Consider the following 25,819-nt stretch of genomic DNA (forward strand, 5'->3'; position numbering starts at 1 on the left):
TAGTATATATGTTCACTACTTCATATGTATCTAGGTATGAACTTAAACATTCAAGTGAGTCCCTAATAACTAATGTGAAACTGTCAGAAGGAAACAAAACAATGCTTCTTAGTAATACTTAGTATCCTAACACCACTTTATGTAAAATCCATGAAACACTTCTGCTCACATGCTCAAACCTGTTAACTTCTATCAGAAAATAGGCTCAGGACAACTATGCAACATGCCCTGGGTAACGCAATTCCTGAAAATTGAGCCTTGAATCCAAGTCTCGAAATTTAACCTCTGTACTATATATACTACAACTGTCTTACTCTGAACTTAAACCATCCAGGATATAATGTAAAACCACATCTATCAAAGTTATCAGACTAACTTGAACACTGTTTGGTTTAATACTACTTGGTTTTAGACTGCCAAAAGGAAAAGAAAAAATTCTTCCTGGCCAGATTCCAACAGGAATGCAGGAATACTGTGTTCCCTTCTGGACAATCAATACCCATCAGGAAAAATGCAGAAAAACTATAGGGTGTCTGGATGGCTTAGGAAAATGGGAATCATATCACAATAAGTTGAAACATTGGAAATATTTATCCTACGCAAGAGAGGAATACAAAGACATGACATATCTCCAAATTCTTAAAAGACTGGGTGTGACCACTGTTAGTATTCTGGTTCTCTCCCATTCTAGGCACATGGTAGTACTGCACCACCTCCACCTCCCCACGCACTGTAATTAGGTTAGGGCCGTGTGACAAGTTCTAGCTGATGAATTATGAGTAGAGGTGATGTGTGTCATTCTGGGCCAGAACATTTACTGCCTATGCAAAACCTTCCAAAGCTCTCTTTTCCTCTGCCACATCTGAGACGATGATCCCACTGTCAGCCTGGGTCTTTGAGAGACCAGGATAAGACGAGCCCCCTTTCTAATCCACAATGGACTTATAGATAATCTTAGCAAGTATGAACAAAAAGTAAAATTTTTTAAACTTCTGAGATTTAGAGACTGTTTATTATGGCAGGAAAGTCAAGATTATCCTGCCTGATCCAGGCTGTCCAGTGGAAGGATTAGAGCCACTCTGTAGCACATCAGATGCACAGCACTAATGCACAGAAACAGAAGTTTGAGCTCAGCAATAGGAAAGAACTTCTAACAGAAATTTTCAGTTGAAATGACTGTTTCACCACAAGTGAATTTTCAGTCACTGAAGGTGTTCCAAGCAGATGCTGTATAATCAAATCCACTGGCTAAAGAGGGAATTGAAGCACCTAAGAAAGAGAAAAGATAGATAACTACATTATCTCTAAAGTCCCCTCTTAGAAGCTATGATTGAATTTATAGATATATCTAGAGATGAAAGGGGGGAAAAAGAGAAGAAAGAAAGGACTTTCCTCTTTAGACAAAAATAGAGAACTAGCACTTAAGAGCTTCTGGATTGTTTTTTTCTGATAACTGTGCCACAGCACAGTATATACAGTTTCTTTTTTAAAAACAAGGTTATCTGACATTTATCAATTTTTAAAATATTTTAAGTACAAAATTTTCAATTTCACGACAAAATATAGTCATTAATGAATTTCAGCTGAGAGTTGCTTCTTTTTAACCTGAATTACATAACTAAATAACTCAATTCTACATAAACTAAATGAATCTACATCAAATATTTTTAGGCCACCTTAAAGTGTTGAACCTGCCTGAAGTAAAATGTTTGCTGGCTCTAGTTTCTAAAATGAATACCTGTGGGATAAATCTGAAGCCCCAACAAATTACCAATGAAAACACAGTGCCATAAAATGCTCATCATTTATGGCTATTACTATAATTTCTCATTTGTTCAGCATAACATAGATTCAGAAAAAAGTTTCAGAACCAGTTAATATAGATGATCCTCAGTTCCCAAAAACAACTAATCCAGAAAAAGGTCACTTAAAAATGAATTAATTTAAAACAGGGACAAAATGGGGCGCTGGTTGGCTCTCAGTTGGTTAAGCATGTGCCTTCAACTCAGGTCACTAACCCAGGGTCCTGGAATCGATTCCCACATTGGGCTCCCTGTTCTGCAAGGAGGCTGCTTCTCCCTCTCTTGCTCCCCTGTCTCTCTTTCAAATAAACAAATAAAATCCTTAAAAATAAATAAATAAAACAGGGACACAGATTTTATTTTAAATAAACAAAACTAAGCATAAAACTTTCACCTTTGTGGAGTTGTGCTTATATTTAACAAAAATCCAATTTATAATTAAAACTACACTAACTCATCGGATCAAGTCTGGAGGAAAGAAGATTCTTCTAAAAATCTCTATGATAGCGCAATGACAGATTCTGTTTGATAGGCATAACATGATCATATTGAAGATCACCTCTGACAAAATATTTCAGGATTTTATCAATTTTCCCAAGAACTCTCTACACCTCTTTAAAAATCAAGTTATTCTTTTTTAGGAGCTTGCTTTTCATCCAGATAGCATCCCTCCTGATTATCTAATTTCCAAATCCCTACTTATCCTTAGCTCTGCAGACAGATTCAAGAAAGTATGCAAGTTATACAATTTCCCCTTGAAGTCAATATGCAAGGTATTTATACTCTGTTGTTGGCTGTTCCTCAAGAATCAAGAGACATACTCCAAAAAGATGGGGTTTGGGGAGCAGCAGGGAGTTAGCTTATCTAAACGAGGACTAATTCTGTAAGAGATTAGTGAATATTTTCATATTGATGAAGCTTGCTCCATTGTAGCAAACTTGTACCTCGGGAGCTCCAATAACAAGCACCTCTGTATCTCATTTAACCATCTGCCAAGCCTTCTGAAGTGTCTGGTATCAACATTTTATAGAAATAAGAAAAACCAATAATTATTTGCCCAAGATCACAGACAAAATCGATAGAAGGGCCAGGACTAAAACCCATGTTTACCAATAGTTCCTCCCACACCACCACACTGCTTCCATGCACATACACATTCATTAAAAAATACACATTCACTGAACACATCTATGTGCCAGAAACTGTGCCAAGTCTGAAAAAATTGAGATAAACAAGATAAAAGAAAAGAGCTACCACTAATGTAGTACATACACACAATGGAGTATTATTCAGCCTAAAAAAGGAATTCTTACATGCTACAACATAGATGAACTATGAAGACATTATGCTGAGTAAAATAAGCCAATTACAAAAGAACATATACTGCATGATTCCACTATATGAGATATACAGAGTAATCAAACTGACAGAGACAAAAAGTCTCTGTTAGGAGTTGGTGGTGAGAGGGGAGGAATGGGCAGTTATTGATTAATAAATACAGAGATTATCTTTTGCAAGATGAAAAAAGTTCTGGAGATAGAAAGTAGTGATGGTGATGGTGGTATAACAGTGTGAATATATTTAATGCCACTGAACAGTCCACTTGGAAAATGATTAAAATGCTATGTATGTTCTAACACAATTTATGTACGTATATTTTATCACTATTCTATTTTAAATAAAATTTAAAAATTAGATAACAGAACAAAGCAAAAAATTATCACTAAAGAAAATTATAAATATAGTAGGGGAAATAGACAAGAAAACCAAGTATTATAATACAGCGTGACCAATGGAAATATTAAAAACCAATATGGAATTTATTTTTTTTAAAGATTTATTTATTCATGATAGACATAGAGAGAGAGAGAGAGGCAGAGACACGGGAGGAGGGAGAAGCAGGCTCCAAGCCGGGAGCCCAACGTGGGACTCGATCCCGGAACCCCAGGATCGCGCCCTGGGCCAAAGGCAGGCACCGCTGAGCCACCCAGGGATCCCCCAATATGGAATTTAAAGAAGTCTAATTAAAGTTAAGAATTTAGTAGATATAATTAAGTTCTATGGGAATACATGGGAGATGATTAGGACAAGAGTATAGCAAAGAAAGGTATTTTAAGTAAGAGGAATAAAGCCAAAATCCTATGTCCTAAGAGAAGATAAATTAAATCATTATAAGTATGGAACTGATAGGTGAAAATGAAAAGGTATGTAATTTGATCAAAAATGTCGTTAATGTTAAGAAAGCACTCATATTTGAATTCAAATCTGACAGATTGAAGCCAAGAAATACATAAGAAATGTATACAGCCAAGAAAATCTTAGGCAAGGGTGTGTCCAGATCAGATCTGCATTTTAGAAAAATCACTTATATATAAACGTAAGTTTGTCTTGACTACAAGACAGAAAAAGGTATCTATCTTCAATGAGAAGGCCAAAAGTCATTAAAAAAAAATCTAAATGTACTTTGAAAAATCAATAGCTATAATAGAAAGATTATAGAGTCTCCTTGTGATTAAGAGAATTCACCAGGAAAGCTACTTCAGTGGTTTAAAATTTGGCTCATATGAATTTAAAAGTAGCCTTTTAAATAATGAACCAGTTGACAGTAGAAATTAGCTCTCAAACTGAACTTAATGACAACAATTCTAATGAAATTTAACAGAAATATACGTATTTTGGTGGGGCCAATAAATCCGCCTATAATTAAAAGGTGTGCAAACAGGGGATCCCTGGGTGGCGCAGCGGTTTAGCGCCTGCCTTTGGCCCAGGGCGCGATCCTGGAGACCCGGGATCGAATCCCACATCGGGCTCCTGGTGCATGGAGCCTGCTTCTCCCTCTGCCTGTGTCTCTGCCTCTCTCTCCTTCTCTCTGTATGACTATCATAAATAAATAAAAATTAAAAAAAATAATAAAATAAAATAACACTTCTCAGTTAGATCAAAGATTACAAGAAAATTCCTATTTACCATGAAAAAAAAAAAAAAAGGTGTGCAAACACATTATATAAATGACCCAAAGACCCAGCAATGGCATCATCATAGTCAAATGTAAAAAACATGAAATCTTGGCACTGACCAAATATTCATTCAGACATTTCCGCAAACACTACAACTATTTAGCATATATAATTTTCTCACATAATTAAAAAATTTAAGGGACTCTCTCAAACTCAATAGTAAAAAATACTGCATTGAGACATTCTTCTTAGTTAACCCTCTCCACCAAAACCTTCCAGAGGACTGGAAGGGGTCCCTTTTTCATAAATATATCCAAAACCTTCCTTACTTTTGGCCAACTGAAGCCCAATTCCTCAACCAGCTCCAAATCCAAACCTGTTCCAGTCTTTCTTCCGGGGTTATACCTGCCTCCCATGACAGCATCAAGGCACCAGCCTCCTATAAACATTATAAATCTCTGCTGAAGGCCAAAAGAGAAATTTCATCACCAAACACTATTCTCAAATTACAATCTTTCTATGACCCCTTTCACTTGCTAAAATGAGAAGCCTCCCTATATACAATTCAGAACCTCAGGAAAATGACAGATCACTGCCACTGCCTTCAGAGCTGTCTACTGTTACACTGTAAATTGATCAAAAACAGTAGGTGGTTTTAACACATACCCCTTCCCATTCTCCTCCATGGTTAGTTAACATCTGAAGTACCCTCATCAAGAATATACATTCTAGGAATGGGTAATTAGCATTTAAAAGTCTCTAGACAAGTCTACCACCCAGAGGTACTTCCATAAGCCCTTAACACAATGGAAATTAGAAATGAGCTCCTAACCGGTGAAGAGTCATGTTAGTATAGCTCTGAGTCATGTTAGTATAGCTCTGAATTAAAGACAAGTCTCCATGGCTGTCTGTCTCTAGAAGTACTGAGCTGCCTTCCAGGCAAGGAGTAAGAAGAGAGTTGGATGTAAGCTAAGCTATTATAGAAGGAGAAAGGGAAAAAAAAATAAGAAGGGTATTTGCACAGGAGTGGCAATTATGGGTCACGGATTCCATGTTGATTAAGGAAGAATCTGAAGACAGGAAGCAGGTGATTATTAATGAGAAAACAGAAAGGTTAATGGATCATAGATTTCAAAGTCAAAGAACTCCTAGATTGAGGATATAAAGGCAGATAAACTGAAGAGAATGAAATACTCAAAGTCAAGATTTTAAGTGTTCCACTTACTGGTGATGACAAATTTTAAAGTATATAATAATAGAGAACTGGATCTCACTAAGGAACTTGCTGGTAAATACACCTAAAATTCTGTTAAATTCTGTTATCACTTAAGTAATTACTACCATTGTAACAATTTTCTGTTCATAGAAAACTGTATATAAAGCATATTAACACACTGAAACCAAAAATTCAAACAGAAACCATGAAATACTATACTCTTCTGTGTATTAATTTAAAACTATTAAACTTAACTACATGTGCTCTAGAGACAAACTGCCTGGGTTCAAACCCCAGTTTGACCATTTACTAGCTGAGTAGCCTTCATTTCCACACTGGCAAAATGGGACTGCTATTAGTACCTACATCACAGGATTGCCCAGAGACTATTTAAGTCACCATATGTAAAAAGCTAAGAATAGTGCAAGGTACCTGGTAAACACTAGATAAATGTTAGCTAGTATTATTGGAGTTTAAGACTTTGCTAATTTCATGGTTAAAAAAACAAACAAAAAAAACACAAAAAACAAAACCCAAGACGACGAAACTAATGGACTAATTTTGAGATAAGGCATTTTGCTCAAAGCACACATTTAATAAGTGTCACATTTCTTATTAACTAGTTTGGTTTATAATAATAACCCTACTTGTCGCACTAAAACACTTCAAGACGGCAGAATAGCCTTTTTTAAACCTAAATAGAAGGTAAACATATAGCTTAATAAACTATAAAGAAATATAACCTGCAATGACTGGTGGTGATACTTGAGTTGTCTGTCCTGTAACTGCTTTACTATTAATTGGTTTTGCAAAGATCAGCTTCGTGATTACTGGACCAGAGGTTGGTGTTCGAGGCTTCTTAGCAATCTGAAATATATAAATAACTATGAAGATGATCTGTTTCTGTAAAACACCTATTCAATCAAAATTAAACAGAAGATTGATATATAGAAATACATATGGAACCAGCTAATTTAACAGAATATATCTGAATATTCATGTTAAAAACATCTAAAATGCAGCCATTCATCAAAATACTAATACGGTCCCATCTTGAGCCAATATATAGCAATACCTTTGCATTTTATTGTAAATCTTTATTTTAGTCTGTAGAATAATATGCATATGATGAAAACCAAATGAGTATTTAAAAATGTTTAATAATACTTATTTAATAATAAACAATACTAAAACACTATGACACAACAATGTTTTTTCACAAAATAACAAATTATCCAATAATAGAAATATAGAGTCAGTTACGAAAGCATAATGCAAAACATGAAGCCACCTATAAATGTAATTACACTGTCCCCTGGAAGCAAAATATAAATACACAGTAAAAACAGGCTTATTGATTAGATCTTTAGCACTCTCTCTCTCTCTATATATATATATATACACATATATATACACACATACATATATGTGTGGGTGTGTATATATATATATCAGGGTTAGATACACAAAGAACTGAACAAGTTAATGCCCTACGATAAAGAGAGACAAGTTTGGCAAAACAAAGACTATTCTAAAGGCAAAGCTGCTATAAATGTTATTTCCTAAAATACGTTTTACTAGACTATCAATTCTTTGAAGGTAGGGTCTATATTCATCCCTGATCTTAAATTATATTGGCATGCTGTTGACCTGAACTAAAATTCTGCACAAGTCATGGAGGGTATGGGACACCTGAGTGGCTCAGCGGTTGAGTGTCTACCTTCAGCTCAGGGTGTGATCCTGGGGTCCTGGGATCGAGTCCCACATTGAGCTCCCTGCAAAGAGTCTGATTCTCCCTCTGCCTATGTCTCTGCCTCTCTCACTTTGTGTCTCTCATGAATAAATGGATAAAATTAAAAAAAAAAAGTCAAGGAGGGCAGAATTACAATGTTTTAATACTGAAATTATCAACGTATGCAAAGATATAGCTTCTTCTAAAAGAAGCAAAAACTTAGTTATCATAGGGAAGACATTAAATATTAATCTTATTTTTTGTCAGATATAAAACTTGAGGCCCTGAAGTGCTAATATTGGAAATAATGACTTAAATGAATAAACATGGTCAATTTGAATGGCAGAAATATACTAGAAGCTGCAATGGATCACAGAACTACGTTAAGTATCGGCTTTGTGCTCAAATTATATTACTAAATAACACATTACTTAACACTTAGAATATATTACTTTCTTACATTCAGAACATGTGACTAACAAATCAAAATATAAGTGAAATTACAAATCACATTTTTAAAAAATATTTTATTTATTTATTCATAGAGACACAGAGAGAGAGAGAGGCAGAGACACAGGCGGGGGAGAAGCAGGCTCCATGCAGGGAGCCTGACTCGGGACTCGATCCCGGGTCCCCAGGATCATGCCCTGGACTGGTGGTGGAGCTAAACTGCTGAGCCACCCGGGCTGCCCACAAATCACTTTTTAAAAAAACAAGGAGATCCATTACTATACTAAAATAATTACTCAGCTTCCAAAACTGACATACCCAAATAAATGCATGGCTATTCTTCAAAAAATTGAGGCAATATGGGAGACATAAAGGCAATATATTTCCCAACTGTGTTTACAAGTCGAAAATTCTAAAATGTCAGAATATATTATCTATTGACTTACTGCTAAATAATCTCAAAAGGTAAAAGTATTGATGTTCTTAGAAACCCGTATCTTGTAATAAATATATATATTTTTAATATTCTTAACTATAAAGATTAGGAGCATAGAGTACTTCCGTATTTTTAATTGATTTTCACAATCATATGACTATATGAATACTTACCAATCAGGAAAAAAATGTAAACAATACAACCAAAAGCACATTAATTATTCATTTAAATAATTCCAATTTGCCCTTGTGGTTATGTTTCTTTAGTGGCATAATGCTGAAAATAACAATTTATAGTTCCTTCAAAGAACCATACTTTTGGCATTATTAAATTCTAAGCTACTCTAGAATGAAATTACTTTATCAAATAAAACAAAGCATAAATTGCCACTTTTAACAAATTTATGTAATCAGCAGATAAAGACAAAAATGGATCAAAAAAGGAAATTCACAAATAAGATAGCCAAATATATGATCAAATAATACATGCAGGTAATTATTGGCACTGTATTGTATTGATTCAGGAACTAATAAGGAGTTATGTTGTTCCAGAGGGTTAGTTATTAATTACTCTTATATACTATGCATACAAAACATGGGAAACTGTTTATATATCTGTAATTAAGTATAACTATACCTCTTTGTTACTGCCTCTGGCCTCAACTGTCACCTCTTTCCTTCATTTTTCAAGATGGGTCTCCTTCTTCCACCCTTACCTGCTGTCCATACCCTAACAGTTTCAATACTCTGATTAAACTTAAGACAACGCTGAGGATTGTCTAGGGAAAAAAACCAGAGAATCATATACACCGTATAATACTAAACCAAATATTCTGGTGCCTAAAGAGGAAACATAAATGTGTAGCTTCTTGTTTTTTTTCTATGCTTTAGAGCTTTGTAGGTTACTTCTGAGTTTGAAAGATTTGAGTTGCCTAAAAACTGGACAAGGGGAACAGTATTATAAATGGGGTGTCTTTTGTTTTTGTTAGCCTAAAGTAAAAGTTTTTTTTTGAGGTTCCTGGGTAGTTCAGTCATTTAAGCATCTGCCTTCAGCTCAGGTCATGATCCCAGGGTCCTGGGATTGAGCCCCACATGGGACTCCCTGCTTCTCTCTCTCCCCACTCGTGCTTTCTCTCTCTCAGATAAATAAATTAATTTAATTTAAAAAATAAATAGAAGTTCTTTTTTAATAAATAGAATCAGATTTTATAAAAGTAACAATAATTAAAGAAGTTATAGGAATTAGACCCCAGTGTTTGCTTTCACTGTCAGCACTTAGGGGATTATAGTAGAAAACTTGTGGATACAAGTAAACTGGTCATGAAATAGTATATATTGCTCTAGTAAATGAAAAAAAAAAATGACATTCTGGTTTTCATTATCAATTTATTGTGAATGTGGTCATGATCCTCATCCCCAAAGCCAGATCAACTTTGGTAAACTACTAAAAACAAGTTTCAAAACTGATTTAAAAAACAATTGAGGACAAAATGCTTGATGGTGATAGTATATCTCATTCAAGAGATTTTCATCAAAAGAAGTAAAAGGAAGTCAGAAATAAGTGAGACATGATAATTAACAAGAAAGAGAGGTGCCTGGGTGGCTGTCAGTTAAGCATCTGTCTTTGGCTCAGTTCATGATCTCAGGGTCCTGGCCCCACTTTGGGCTCCCGGCTCAGCAGAGAGTCTGCTTCTGCTTCTCCCTCTCCTTCTGCCCCTCCCCCTTGCTCATGCACACGCGCACTCTCTCTCTCAAATAAATAAATAACATCCTAAAAAAAAAAAAAAAGAAAGAAAAGAGCACTAAATATTTAATAGTGGTAGGAGGGACATGGGCAAATTAGAAGATTTGAGAAACCATACAATGTGCTTAAGTAAAAAGACCATGAGGGGGCACCTGGCTGGGCTCAGTTGGAAGAGGGTGCAACTCTTGATCTCAGGCTTGTGAGTTCAAGCCCCATGTTGGGTATAGACATTACTTAAAAACAAAATCTAAAAAAACAAAAAACAAAAAACAAAATCTAAAAAAAAAAAAAAAAAAAATCCCATGAAAAATGTTTCTAATTATTTTGCCAACATAACAACTAAAACATCATTATTTCTAATATCAGCTGAGTGTGGATAGTTCTCTGTATCTTCCTATTTCATTATATACTTGCATCAGTTCTCTAAGTTATGCATGCTCCTTTTGTTCTGAAAGGTGAATCTTTCAAGCAGGGAATGCATTTGTGTTTCCTGATCGTACACGGATCATTTTATTTTAAGAGCAGTGGTGACCTAAAAAGGCCTCGTTGAGCATGAAAAACTGGGAACCATTTAATATATATTCCTTTAACCTTCTATCTTAGGATCCTATTCATACTAATAATAGGCACCATTTTGAAGGATCCAGAAAGTTTTGAGAATTACATCAAGTATTAGCTTTTACTATGTATTTCATCATGGCCAAATAGCCATCTTTCAGCTAAAGTAAAAGACTCAGAGAAAATACAAGTAATCAATCCGAAGTTCCACAGGTGCTAGGGTAGCACAGAGGTGACTCAAATCCAGTTGGTTCAATTCGAAAGCCAACATGTTACCTTCCAGAATGTGACACTGCCTTTTCCACACTGCACACATGAGTAATGGCAGTGGATAGTAAACTGCAAAGAGGTGGCACACACGGGCTAGTATGTATTATTGCTGGCTCCAAGGATTTCTCAGAGCAGCAAGTTTTCTTAGACTTTGGCCATCTGTTAACTGAGAAAATTATGTCTGTATGATTTTTTGACAGCCCAGCAGTAACTCTGGTATCTTTATACCAGCAGAGCATACTTGCAATCAAACTACTACTAAGAATAAAATGCATTTAAAAAATGAGTAAAGAGCTATAAATACACTAAGTTGGAATGTAACAAAAATTAGGTTTGCTCTAAGTTCTCTAGCAAACATTTTCAAAGCATTAGACATATCAAACTTTACAAAAAAGAAACCACACAATTACTAAAAGCAACATTCAAAAGAATTCGGTAACAACTATGCATTTAATCACCCTACAAACACAACTGTGAATCAATTTAATTTTTAACATGCATTTGAATTAATAAGCCCCCTTTTTTTTTTTTTTTTACCTGTACTGTTTTTAACTGTTGGGTCTGTAACACAGAGGGCTGAGTTGTAGTATTAATCAGTTGACTTCCTGGGGTCAATGCTGAGACACCAATGACAGGTTTCACCTCTGGCCTCCCTCCAATGGTAACTACTTTAATTTGCTGCGGTGGTAATTTAGCATCTCCTGACTGGGCCTGAGTTGTAACTTTCTGAGCCTGGGGTAGTTGACTATGGGGTAGTGCTAAAACAATTGGTGAACCAGACTTGCCCAAAGTTGTTAAAATTAACTTCTGTCCATCTGGTTTAAGGGTCTGATTGCCAAGTTTAAGATCTGATGTCTGTGATACTTTGTTTAAAATAATCTGATTGGCTGATATAGTCACAGGAGTCTGAGCACCAAGTTTCTGAAGGCCACTTGGAAAAGCTGGTTTCACTGTGGTATTAGAATCTGCTTTAGTAATTGTGGTATTCACTGCAACTTGGTTAGTGTGGTTACTGTACACTGTGATTGGTTCCGTGGAAATGGGCGTGGCTGTAGAGTCACCAGTAGAATTTATGTTGACAATTTCTTCCAGTTCTGTCTCCATGGGAATTGGGGATGAAACAATAACAGCCTCAATACTATCATCATCCACTAAAGTTATACCAGTGTCCATTATCTCCTCTGGAAGCAAACTATTCACCTCAGCTGGCACCACCTCCATGATCGTTCTCCTGCTAGAAAGTTGATCAGGCGCTGCAATAAAAGTTGAAAATGAATAAATTACTAGTTTTCAAAACATTGAAGATAAAATTATTCAAAAAAAGGGCAAGTGACAAAATAATCATTTATTACTGATATATAATTGAATGAAGGATATTCCTGGTACCTATTTGGCTTAAACCACTTCAACATATTCTCAGCCTTCAAGAATCGAAATATAAGTCAAATGGGACACAAAACTAGAAGCAAATATTCTCATTTGCCGTATCTCAATCCAAAAGTATACTGCATTCAAGCAACAGTAAGTCACATAATTACAGGAAAATCCTTTCCAATGCCCACTCATAAAAACTCTTTAGTCTTTGAGATGTCTGATCATCTTATTTCTTGCCAGTTATTTTTTTCCTATTAATAGACTTGAAAACTGCTGATTCACACAAAGATTTAAATGTAAACAAATATTGGAAAAGATCTTCTAATCTCCACGGAGCTAGGTCCTAAGATGAGGATAGTTTGCCATCTATAAAAATCCATTAAATACTCAAATTAATGTTAAAGGAATTGTAGAGTAATCCATCTCAGCAAGTGCAGATTAAATGACTTACTTGGCTCAAGTCTGATCAATTAACTTCAGACCAAAAAAAACCACCTTTACTTGGAATGATTCTCAAATTATCCTTAGCCATATAAAATGTCAAAAAGGAAACAATTTAAAAGGTGTAAAAGTCATCACAAAAAAAGTGGTAGTAATAATAATAATGCAAATTATGAACAAGCCAGAGTTGTGATGCTTTCAGCTAAAGGTTATACAGAACTTCCAATAAAGGAGTCAGTACCATTACCTTCACATATTAAAGACAGTACATCGTGTTCATGACTAAATAATACTGTTATTTGCCCATACAACACTAAAGATGCACAGAAATCTAATCAGCAACTTTTTCCTTTCCCTTTTTTTAACACACAAAATTGCAATACCCATTCTGAGATTAAAAGACATGAGCACCAAATTACAATTATTAGCACTGGCCAATATAAATAGTGCCAAAATTAATCATTATCAATTGCTTGCTATATACCTATGATGGCATAATCAATCCTCACAACAATTTTGAGATAGTATCATCACCACTCCAATATTACAGATGAAGAAACTTAGGTTAAATAATCTGCCCAAGGTCACATAACCAATAAATGACAGAGCCCAGACTCAAAACCAGAATATGTTTTATAATACCAAAGTTCACAATTTCAATCACAAAATTGCATTGCCTTAAATTTTTACACTGGTATTTTTAAACAAAGAAAAAACAAGTCTACTCCTTTACAGTCAATCCCCTACCCTAAGAATTCCACCACACATAACCACTGATCTGCTCTATCACTATGGTTTTAACTTTTCGCCCATTCTAGAACTTCGCATAAATGAAATCATTTATTATATACTCATGACATAAAGGAATTATATAATTTTAACCTTTTCCCTGAGCATTGAGATTTATCTTTATTTCTTCACTTACTAGGAGTTCTGTTCCTTTTTATTGCTGAGTAATATTCCATCATATAAATTTGCCATGATTTGTTCATCCATTCACCCATGACTGGACATCTGAATTACTTCCAGTATGAGACTCTTATAAATAACACTGCCATGAACATTCAAGTTCAAGTTTGTTATGGGTACATATTCTCATATCTTTTGAATAAATACCAAGAAGTGGACTTGCTGGGTTATAAGGTAAATTTACTTTTAACCTTCCATGAAATTGCCAAACTATTTCCCAACACTGTATACACCCACCAGCAAAGTGCCAGAGTTTCACCTGCTCCACATCCTCATGAACAATTGGTATTGTCAGCCATTCTACTGGGTGTAAAGTGATATCTCATGTGGTTTTCACTTGGAATGCCCAGATGACTAACAGTGCTGAGCATCTTTTCACATACATAGTGTATTTGTGTATCTTCTTTCGAAAAGACTGTTAAAATCTTTTTCCTCCTTAAAACAATACTGGCTTTTTTGTCTTCTTACTGAGTTGGAGAAATTCTTTATATACACTATAAAATCACCAGTCGGGATCCCTGGGTGGCGCAGCAGTTTGGCGCCTGCCTTTGGCCCGGGGCGTGATCCTGGAGACCCGGGATCGAATCCCACATCGGGCTCCCTGCATGGAGCCTGCTTCTCCCTCTGCCTGTGTCTCTGCCTCTCTGTCTCTCTCTGTGTGACTATCATGAATAAATAAATAAAATCTTTTAAAAAAATAAAATAAAATCACCAGTCACAATAACTTGTAGCTAAAAGGAATCATTGGTGTTTTGAGACCCCGAAGTACTAGCACTTCTCTACATGCAGCTCTTTCTGATCCGAATCTCCTCTGATATTTATGGGAATTTAAAATAGGCATGCAAAAACATCAACACCAATTATACTTGCAGCAATAGAAACAGTATATAACAACAAAGGGCCTGACCCACAATGCCGTACTAGCTTCCTTTCCCTACTGCAAACATTGTCCAAGCCCCATCAGTTGCTTCTAACACACTCTATCCCCCACAGAACAAGGCAGGATGACGACTTGGGTACCAGTACCCAACACAACCATAGAAGTTTGACTCCCTGCTCTCCCTGAAGTTCCCCCAGCATATTTGGACATGTGGATATGGCCTTTAGTCCCCCACTAAGGACCAGCAGATCTTTGCCCAAGCTTTATTAATCTTTCTTCTTAAAGCATCTGAAGATGCAGGATGAGGGAGAAGTCAAGTCACAGGAGATAGTGGCCTGGCAGTGCATTTACTTTCAGTTTCAAGTACTCACAGTTACAACTCAACTAAACAAACTTCTAATACACCCAAAATTCTATATCCCATGACACCATTTCTGGTGTCCTATTTCTGACACCATTATCTCAGCTTTGGGGATTCCTTAACCCGGTGGCTACAGCCACACTGCTTTTCAGCTGGAGCTACAGAGTTGAGTGTACAACAACCAAAGCACTGTTTGGGCTCTCAATTCAGCCCCTAAATATACATTAAGAGGTAGAATACTGGAAGACTTTTTCCCCTTGCCCCTGCCACCCTTGCCTACCACTTGAGTGAGAGCATTCACTACCAAATGCCATAGTCTTTTCATATCCCCTAACCTAACCCACCAGGCTATCATCCTCCTCTTTCAGAAAGCTAGGTCTCTGTCAACACTCCATTTTCATGGTCAAAACTGCCAAGAACTGTGAGGGATCTGAGATTTTAGACTCTCTTTGCAAACTAACAAAGTACCCTGTTACCATTTCACAGATATTGGCAGACTACAGTTGTCCTAGGAACAGACATAGGAACATGAGCATCGTGTGTGTATGAGTTCTTCCAGTTGCTGGCAAGTCCCACAGGGTGAATGGAGAGGCCCAAGTAGATGATGTGCAGGCACAGGGTTTGTATCACAACTAATAATAACCCTGAGCTCAGAGTACCTGATTCATTTATAATGGGCCGAAGCATACCTGCCCTTTTGTCCACAGGAAGATATTATCTTTATTATACTGCACAACAAGCAAATCTGCCCTAGGAATCACTATATCTATCATTCAAGGCTGTATACTACACAAACATCCTAGGAATGGTTATTTAAAAGGACACTCACTGCCTCACTTGAAAAGACCACTGGAAAATATCTCCCAACCATATATTTCTCTACTTATTTACCTCAGCAATGTTTTGTAATTTAAGTGTAAAGGTCTTGCACATAAATTTATCCCTAAGTGTTTCATGCTTTTTGATCCATTGCAAATGGTCTTTTTTCCCCATTTCCTATTGTCTGCTGCTATTATATACAAACACAACTTTTTTTTTTGTATTGTCCATGTAGTCTACAACTTGGGTAAACTCACTTATTTTAGTGGTTTTGTGAAGTACATTCCTTAAGATTTTTTACAAATACAATCCACATTGTCTGAACATAACGTCTGTATTTCTTTCCTTCCACTTGGCATGTCTTTTATTTCTTTTCCTTGCCTTACTACACTGGCTAAGACCTCCAGTAAAATGTTGAATAAAAGTAATAAGAGCAGACACCTTTGCCTTGTTCCCAAACTTACTTGTTAACTGTGGATTTTTCATAAATTCCCTTTACCAGGTTGGGGAAGTTTACTATATATTCTAGTTTACAGAATTGGGTGTGGTTTTCCCCCCAATCATAAATGGGTATCTCTCTCACATGCTTTTTTTACACTATTGGGATAATCACACAGCTTTTCTCTTTCGGCCTTTTAATTAACTGATTTTTTTTTTATTATTATTAAGCCAATCTTCCACTCCTGAAATAAGCCCTACTCAGTCATGATGTATTATACTTTGCATATATTACTGAATTCTATTTCCTAATATTTTGTTAGGCATTTTTGTCTACATTCATGAAGGATATTGGTGTGTAGTTTTTCGTGTTTTTTCTTTTCTTATAGTGACTGTCTGGGGATAATCCTAGCCTAATAAAATGTTCTGAGGCATGTTGCCTCTTCTTCAACTTTCAGGAAAAGTTCCCATAGAATTGTTACTATTTCTTCCTGAAATGTTTGTTGGGATTCACCAATGAAGCCATCTAGACATAAAGCTTTCTTGCTTTTAACTATAACTTCAGTTTCTTCAATAGATATAGAGATGTTCCGGTTATACTGTGACCTCTGATATTTGATAGTTTGTGTCCTTCAAGGAATTTGTTTATTTCCTCTAAGTTACCAAATGTATTAGCATTAAGGTATACATAATATTGTTTTATTTTATTGTCTGTAAAAATGTCAACTTCTCATTCCTCACTTTGGTCATTTGTTTTCTCTTTTTTTTCATCAGTCTGGCTGGAGATTTATCAATTTTATTGATCTTTTCAAAGAATCACTTTGCCTTCACTGATTTTCTCAATTCTTTGTCCATTTCTTATTTAATTGACTCTTATCTTTATCTCCCTCCTTCTGCTTTAAGTTTCATTTGTTCTTCTAGAAGTTTAAGATGGAGGCATAGATCAAGGTTCAGAAAACTATACTCCACAGACCAACTCAGGCCCAGAATCTGTTTACTGCTCTCCAGCCAAGAATGGTTTTTACATTTCTAAATAGCTGAGAAAAAAAAAGTATATACAAATATATATATATATATATATATATATATATATATATATATATATATATATATACCAGATTCACATGCCTCCAAAGTATAAAATATTTGCTATCTGGCTCTTCCCAGAAAAAAAGTATGTCTAATGCCCTCAGTTTATTTTATTTTATTTTATTTTTTAAGATTTTATTTATTCATTCATGACAGAGAGAGAGAGAGAGAGAGAGAGAGAGAGGCGGAGAGAGAGAAAGAGATGCAGAGACACAGGCAGAGGGAGAAGCAGGCTCCATTCAGGGAGCCTGACGTGGGACTTGATCCTGGGTCTCTAGGATCACGCCCTGGGCTGAAGGCAGGCGGTAAACCGCTGAGCCACCGGGGCTGCCCTAAAGCCCTCAGTTAAGATCAATGATTTTAAATCTTTCTTCTTTCCTAAAATAAACACTTAATATTAAAAAATTTTCCCAAACTTCTAGCTGCATTCTACTAATTTCATTCTTTTTTTTTTTTTTTTTATGATAGTCACACAGAGAGAGAGAAAGAGAGAGAGAGAGAGGCAGAGACACAGGCAGAGGGAGAAGCAGGCTCCATGCACCGGGAGACCGACGTGGGATTCGATCCCGGGTCTCCAGGATCGCGCCCTGGGCCAAAGGCAGGCGCCAAACCGCTGCGCCACCAAGGGATCCCATAATTTCATTCTATTTTTAATTTGGCATTCATTTCAAATGTTTTCTAATATTCCTTGTGATTTTGTTTTTGATAAATGGAAAAATTAAGAAGTATGCTATTTGGGGATTTTCTATCTTATTATTGATTTCCCATTTACTCCTATTATTGCCAAAGAATGTAATACTCTACATTTCCATCATTTGAAATTAGAGACTTGTTTCACGGCTTAGTATATGGTCTATCTTGGTGAACACTGCATAGGCACCTGAAAAGAATATGTATTCTATAGTTGCTGAGGGTAGTATTCTACCAATGTCAATTACATCATGTTGGTTGATAGTGCAGTTCATATCTTCTATATTGTTACCTTTTCTTCTTCTATCAGTTACTGAGAAAGGCTGTTAAAATCCCTAAATATGATGGTGAATTTGTCTATTTCTCCTCATGTGTGCCTTCCTTTTTTTTTTTTTTTTTTGCTTTATATATTTTGAAGCCTGCTATTCAGAATAACATGTCTTTTTATTTGTCCCATTAAAAAAAGAGTAGGAATTACAGTACTAGAGTCCCCCTTGAACTAAGAGTAAAGTTCAAACTTCTAAGAAGAAAAAGTCTGATCAATTTGGCTAGTCTCTATGTAGTGTGAGGCTGTGCAGAATTCTGGAGCCAGCATACCTCAAAGCTACTGAGACTATGATAACTGCTTTACCATTAGACATCTATATCCATTTCAATCAGGGTCACATGCAAGGCATGGTGGCCTGTGCTAAAAGAAACTCTCAAAGGAGCTGTGGGCATGGCAGGAAAGGGTTTGGCCATGAAGCTACATGAATCATCACTCTAATTTTATCCCTTAGGAATGGAAGATATGTACTAGCACATGCAACCTCATCATCACTATGTTGAGGACCACTCCAAGAAAAGAGAGAATTCCCACAAGCCAGTAGTACTGAGGAGCTTTACTCCATCTCATCTTTACAAAGGGTTACTTGTCAAGGTATGGTAGGAAAGAAGACAGAACATACAACATATTCCCCATGACTCCAATATTTTTTGTTCATAAAACAAAGTTCTAAAGGCAAAGAATGATTCTGGATCAATACATTGAGCTTTTCCTCCTCACAGTTGAACATGGTTGAATGGTTTAAGTCTACTGAATGTTAAAGATTTACTGTTTCAGAAAATCTAATGATTTCTATATTTGTCTCAATTGTATTACATTTTAAGATCTACCTAAAATAGCACCCCCACTTTCATCTCCACTATCCTAAGTATTCTATCACATTACCCTACTGGTATTTCCATCATAGCATCTATCACAATCAGAAAGTATCTTTGTTTATAGTCTGATTCTTCCTCCCCTACTTCTTTAAAATGCAAGCTCCACAAGAACTGGGACTAGTCTGTCTTCATCACTAGATCCCCTATCTCCAATGCCTTGAACAGAGCTGCCAAATAATAACCTCTCAATACAAACTCGAAGAATGAATAATTAACTATGGAGAATGGATAGCATCTAAAATTCTAGCATTATTTACTAAGATAACTTTGGTTTGTCTTTTTGAGTAAGATAGGTTTATATAATGCTCTGAGACTTCACAACACTTCAAATAAACTCACAAGGCACAAACTGAGAAACTCCTTCTCAAATAAGTTTTTAAATACTCAAAATTAATTTTTAACCAACATCCTTTGCAATTACATTCCATCTTAAAACTGACAAGGTTCTCTTAATTTTTAATTGGTTAAGATTTTTATCAGTCATTTAATAACAAATACTTATTGCTTCCCAACTTTGTGGAGGGCATTATGGGTAATCTACTTGTGTTTGATACTTACAAAAAAGCAAATAAACATAGGAATCTATATTTATGTACATCTTTTATTATTTATGTACACCTAAAAATTAAATATTTTTTAAAAAGTACTTAGGCCAATATAAGGACCCACAATATTTTTCCCCCATGTGGGGGGGACTATATATATATATATTTTTTTTTCATGCTTAAGAATAATATGGTGGGCAAAAAATGGGGATTCAAATCAGAAAGACCCATTTCCAAATGTTAGCTATTCTAGTTGTTTAACACATAACCCTAAGCAGTAATCTCACTAAGCCTCCGTTTATTTGAAGCGTTATTATGAAAATAGTTATGTGGTAATTATAACTCAAATGAAAATTCTTTTCCTCTTTCTCCATCTCAATTAACTTCAATATTCTATCAAACAACAGGGCTTAGGTTCTTGTCATGTTTGACATCTATCCATAGAACTGTTAATCTGGCATATACCATGCAGATTACACCTTCACAATGTCTCTTTCCCATTGCAACCAAGAATTGCCACATCTCTGAAGTTTGGAACATACTATGGTACTTTTACCTCTCTCCTAACCAGTAACACATTTTACGTAAAAAACTGGATTTTCTTCTTCCTTGAGTGCATCTCTGAGGCCATCATTCTCCTACTTTAAAATTTTCTGTTAACTCTCAAGGCCTTCTGCATTAAAGCTCTACTCAACCCATCCTTCCAACTTTACCTCCCAACCATTCCTAAACTCAAAGTTTCCTGAGGCAGTGATATTGAGATATGCCCTATCCCTCGCACAGTATGGGACACATAAGAAATACTCAATAGTAACACTTGAAATAAGTAATGAAAATCTATAATGTACTTCTTCCCCAAAAAAGTCACTTGACTATCTTTGGTGGCATAATCCTTACTTCATTTCTTTATAACACACTTCTAATCTTAATAGACAATTGTTCTAACCATAACAATCTGAAAACTGGCCTTTAAAGACAATCACACACACACACACAAATCACAAAAAGACAATAATTCTCTGTAATTAAAAGAAAAAGCCAATAAAAAGCATTTTACTCTCTATTTTAATTACTTTCCAAATTCTGAGTTTTACTACTAATTTAGCAGCTAGTTGACATGTACCAAATAATTGCAACACAAGAAAAAGCAGAACCAAATCCCTACTGGATAATACAAGAACACCAAACAAATGATTAACCAAAAATTCATTAACTAAAGCTTCTGAGTACTTCTGCAGTTATTTTCCTTAATTTTTTTAGTTCCTTATATTTCTAATGAGTGAAAGCCAAATGTCTAAGTTACATACACAGATACATGCAAAAATTTCTCCTCTGAATAAAATACATATTGTATGTCATTCTATGACATCATCTCTTTGTAAGAAACTTGGATAAGGGAAATTACTGCTAATCATAAACATTACCAGCAGGCATTTCTTAAATATTCACCTGTACAGGCTCATCTACTCATTGTCACTGACCCAACCTTCTACTACAAAGGCTAGAAAAAAACCAGAGGACCCCAAATTAAAGTATAAAAATTTGATTCACATGTAACTTTTCAGTAACACTACTGTTGTGTGCAAGCAGACAGACCTCCTGAGGGATCTGCCGGACAATCTAAAACATACATGGATCTTTAGGTAACGAAACAAAATTATACTGTGGCCCTAAACTATGGTCATAAGGTCAATCAATCCAATGCTCCAGCTCTTTAAACAAAGAGCTAACAAGTCCAGATAGAGTTCATCTCTATCAACTTAATGTCCTCACATCAAGCTATAACTTCCATAACAAGGAAGGTAAAACTTGTGAGCCAAAATAGAGCTCCCACAGCTGTATTTCACTTGGATTATAAAATCTACATCCTGCAAAATATTCCATAACGTTAGCCACCAAATTGACGAAATGGATTGGAGAGGGGCAGGGAAAAATGGATAAGAAATATGACTGACAGTATCTCAATCGCTATTTGCCAAACGGCAGGGGCAAAAGGGTCACTCTATGGATGAGAGAGCCATAAAAGAAAAAGACAGCCTTTTTAATTGTTACAAAACTAGTCCATATGCTCCAAAAATGTGAGCATCCACACCCCAACAAGTTATAGACTATGACCTAAAACACAGAGCTTAAATGCAGAATAAAATGCTTATGCTCTGCCTCTCTAAAGAAACATTCAACCCTATAAACTGAACATCATCAAACCGACACCGACCACAGTGGATGTTTTAAATATTAAGTCAGGAAATTATGGTAAGTGCTAGCGGTTCCTCTAGGCCTCAGCGGCAGCCTTAGGTGTAAGAGCAAACTCGAGCCCTCTTAACACTCAGAATAATGTTGATGTCATTACGAGGCTACTGGTTCTCTGCACTCTGGACTAGTCATTCCCTGATCCACAACGCAATTCCGCCCCTACCCATCACCCCCCTAAAGAGAAGAGATCTCTGCAGAGAAGCCCTCGGATAGCCCTTCTCCTCTACCTCCAGCGGCTGCCGCTTTCTCCTCCCTCTGGCTCCGAGGTGGGGGCTCCCGAAGGTCCCGGGCGATTCCGAGCCCGGGCGGTGCTTGTTTTGCCCGTGCACGGTCGCTCCGGCCAGCCGCTTCCTTCCCCAGTTTGCCCAAAGTGGAGCGCTCCAGGGGACCGGGGGGCCGGGGAGGGAGCCCGGGTGGCGACGCCGCCGCTGCCGCCGCCTCTGGTATGTCAGGGGCCGGGATTGTATTTCGAAAGATCCGCCATTTTCACCTCGTCATCACCATCACAGCTCAGCAGCTTCCCCGACAGCCCGAGCCCGGGCCGCCGCCGCCGCCGCCGCCGCCAGTACCCTCCCCCTTCCTCCTCCTCCCCTCCCGGGCCCTCCCCTCCGGAGAGGCGCACACCCACATATCCGGGGAAACCTCCCGCCCGCCCCGCCAACCTTCAAATGCACAGGGAGACACAAACGCGCACACAGCCCACGCCGAGACCTTTCACCCCACAGCGAAAGATGGTGCTTCTGCGGGCCCGGCAGCTACGCGAAAGGAAGTCGCTCTACCTGCCGAGTCCCAAGTCCGGCATGTTTTTGTTTTGAAGAGCAAAAGCCACACGGAAGTCGGCAGAAGGACAATAAGGAACCCGAACTCTTTCATTCTCAGAATAGCAACTTGAGACGGATGATGGAATGCGTTTGATTCACTCCGCTCATTCCAGAGACTAAAAACACGGACAAAGACCTTGAATGTCACCCACTCTGACGTTTCCCTCCACCGCCAGCCCCACTTTGACAGAACGACCCATTCCCATATGCATGCCTCATCTCTCGGGCACATTTGTAAAGTACAGGCATTGATGCTCATGCTGAGGATGTGCGGAAAAACTAGCTGTGGTCTAGTCTTAAAAACGCAGTTCTGAACTGTTTTCCTCTCCGCTCCATTTCATCTGATCATTTCTGTCCGTGAACACTGTGGCTTCCAATTTGCTATGGGTTTAAGATGTCAAAGCCCAACTTCTAAAATACCGAAAACATATCTCTAAAATTATTTGCCAAGTGTTTTTTTAAGATCTGTCACCAAATTAAGAAAAAAAAAAAAAACCTGCCACAGATATATTTGTTCAATACAGACAAAATAAACAGCTTGCTTTAGAACAAGACCTCAGTTACCCATCTTTCCCACCAACTACTCTCATTATGCGGTTTAATAACTAAAAAATAACGTAAGCATTTTTTTTAATCAACTAAAAAATAACACGAAACCATAAGCTGCAAGGCTTGCGACAAGACCAGAATTAAAACAAAACAAACCCAAATTGGTTATCTCTGTTAAGTTCAGAAAGACTTGGTAATCACGCATTCAAAAGCTGAATTCTAAACCCACCACTGAACCACAGTATGAACTCTGAGAGACCTACCTGCAACGATCAAAATTAAATTTCAAGGTTGAGAACAGGACCATCCTACTGTATTTGTAAGAAGTTAGTCTAAAAAGAGTAAGGTGGAAGCCATTTCATTTGCTTACCTTTCTTGAATGACAACTCCATATAAAAGCCAGGAAGGAGATTCAGGCTTTAAACAAGTGCCATCTACCCCCGGCCCAATCGCTCTTTATCTACGCAGCCTGCTGAGCCTGAGAGTCTCAAGTCTGCCCAGTTTCCTCATCTGTAAACTTTATGTCCACCTCTCCAGCCCCCTCCAGCCCCGTCCACCCGCACTCCGCTTGGTGTTTACCGTTGCTTGGCCAAGCCAAGTCCCGGCCCCCGCCCTTTCCCCGTGCACCTCGGAGACATTATGACATTTAGCTGGTGGGCTTCGCGAGGAAAACGGACACACACGAAGAAGAGACCATACAAAAGGGGCGTAGGAAGAACGGGGCGGCGGGCAGCAATGAAAGGAGGGGCTGGTACAAAATGACACAGCAGCAGAACCGGTTCCCAGAATCCGAGGGCCGACACGGTCGGCTTCTCGGGCCACGCAAGGTGCGTGTCAACAGCCGCCGGAACCCTTCCTGCCGACTGCCGGGAAGGGCGGGCGGCCGGCCCAGCGCCGGCCCCGCCGGGTGACAGCCGCCCTCCCGGGTGCCGGCGGGAAGAGGCCGAGCCGGGAAGATCCTCCCGCCCCCTGTGGCCCGGGGATGAGGCGCGGCAGCCCCCAGCCGCCAGCTTCCCGCTCTCCGCCGAGACCCACGAGCCCGGGCTCCCGGGGGGGCGGTCCGGCGCCCTCCGCCCGCTCCACCACCCGCAGCGGGGGCCGGCGTCCCCTTCCCGCCCGCCCGCCCAGATGTCCCCACCCTCGGGGCTGACACTCACCAAAGCCGGCGGCGCCGCCGCCTGCTCCTCGCGCCACGCTCCCTAGGCTCCCAGCAGCCGCGGCGGCGGCGGCGCCTCCGAGACACAGACCCGGGTTTGTTCAAAATCACGCGCCCAGCGCCATTCCACCGCCGCATCCCATAATACGCCAGGCCCTCCCCGCCCGCGCGCCCCTCTCCGCCCGCCCCTCGACTCCGGCGGCCCCGCCTACCCCGCTGGCTTCCTTCGCCCCGCCCCTTCCGCGGCGCCTTGCCCCGCCCCTTAGCAACCCGAGCCCCGCGTCACGCCGCAAGGCGCGGGAGTACGCTCCAGCTCCACGTGACTCTCGGTGAGCGCTCCGTCAAAGCTTTCGCAGGAAAGTTCCATTTGGCTGAGGCCGGGGGGGGGGAGACGGCTTGCTCCTGCGGTAGAGAGAGAGTGGCTCGTCTGCTAGTTTTCCTTGTTAGGAAGTTGCGGCTGTGGGTGCGATCTCCAGCACACTGCCACTGTTTGATGTGCTTGGGTGATCAATATTCACAGATGCCCTCTCCGTTTTTAGGCACTGATTTTGCAGGGATCGCTCAAAAGTCCCTGGGAGACCAGGCAGAGTTAAACTTATTTTGAAAGGGACTTTTTGCAATGGGTAGCTAAAACTAACATAATCAAAATGATTTGCATTTAGTCACCTTTTCCTTCCTCCCCGCCCCCCCCCATCCCTTATTATAAAATAAGAAGATAGCCAAACGGAGTCAGATAAACGGGCACTCAGTTAATAACTGCTGTGTGAGACAGGAAATACACAGACGAAACAAACAAAACATACAAAAGAGGGTAACGTCAAGTGATGTAGTATAGTCTGTAATTGCTAAAGGAGGACAAGTCAACGTGAGAGACTGGCCAGGGAACATAATGGGAACAGGTGAGACTTCTGTTGTAGTGGGAGCAGCGGTTGCTTTGGAATCAAGTAAGGAGTCCTGGTTTTAAATTCTGGCACCTCACACAGTGGTGTATAGCAATTTATCAACTTCCTTTTCCCGTCTACAAAATAAAAATCCCAGGATTTTGAGGATTAAATGAAGTGAGAGGT

General features: G+C 38.4%; 1 protein-coding gene across 7 annotated transcripts in view; it reads right to left on the minus strand.

Annotated features, from left to right (window-relative positions):
- LIN54 (lin-54 DREAM MuvB core complex component) overlaps positions 1-24,911 on the minus strand; it is a 71,411-nt gene extending 46,500 nt beyond the window's left edge. The window contains exons 1-3 of one of the 7 annotated variants that reach the window (XM_077882726.1): positions 24,754-24,911; positions 11,702-12,417; positions 6,719-6,842 (exon numbers count right to left, since the gene is read on the minus strand). In XM_077882726.1, coding sequence (XP_077738852.1) covers positions 6,719-6,842; positions 11,702-12,385 — 808 coding nt within the window. In that variant the 5' untranslated portion in view covers positions 12,386-12,417; positions 24,754-24,911. Of the gene's footprint in view, positions 1-6,718; positions 6,843-11,701; positions 12,418-22,453; positions 22,768-23,966; positions 24,193-24,753 lie in introns of those variants that run through there. The other 6 variants (XM_077882729.1, XM_077882725.1, XM_077882728.1 and 3 more) reach the window with 6 other exon arrangements.
- Between the last annotated feature and the right edge of the window lie 908 nt (positions 24,912-25,819).

Source organism: Canis aureus, chromosome 33, assembly GCF_053574225.1.
Source record: "Canis aureus isolate CA01 chromosome 33, VMU_Caureus_v.1.0, whole genome shotgun sequence".
NCBI lineage: Eukaryota > Metazoa > Chordata > Mammalia > Carnivora > Canidae > Canis > Canis aureus.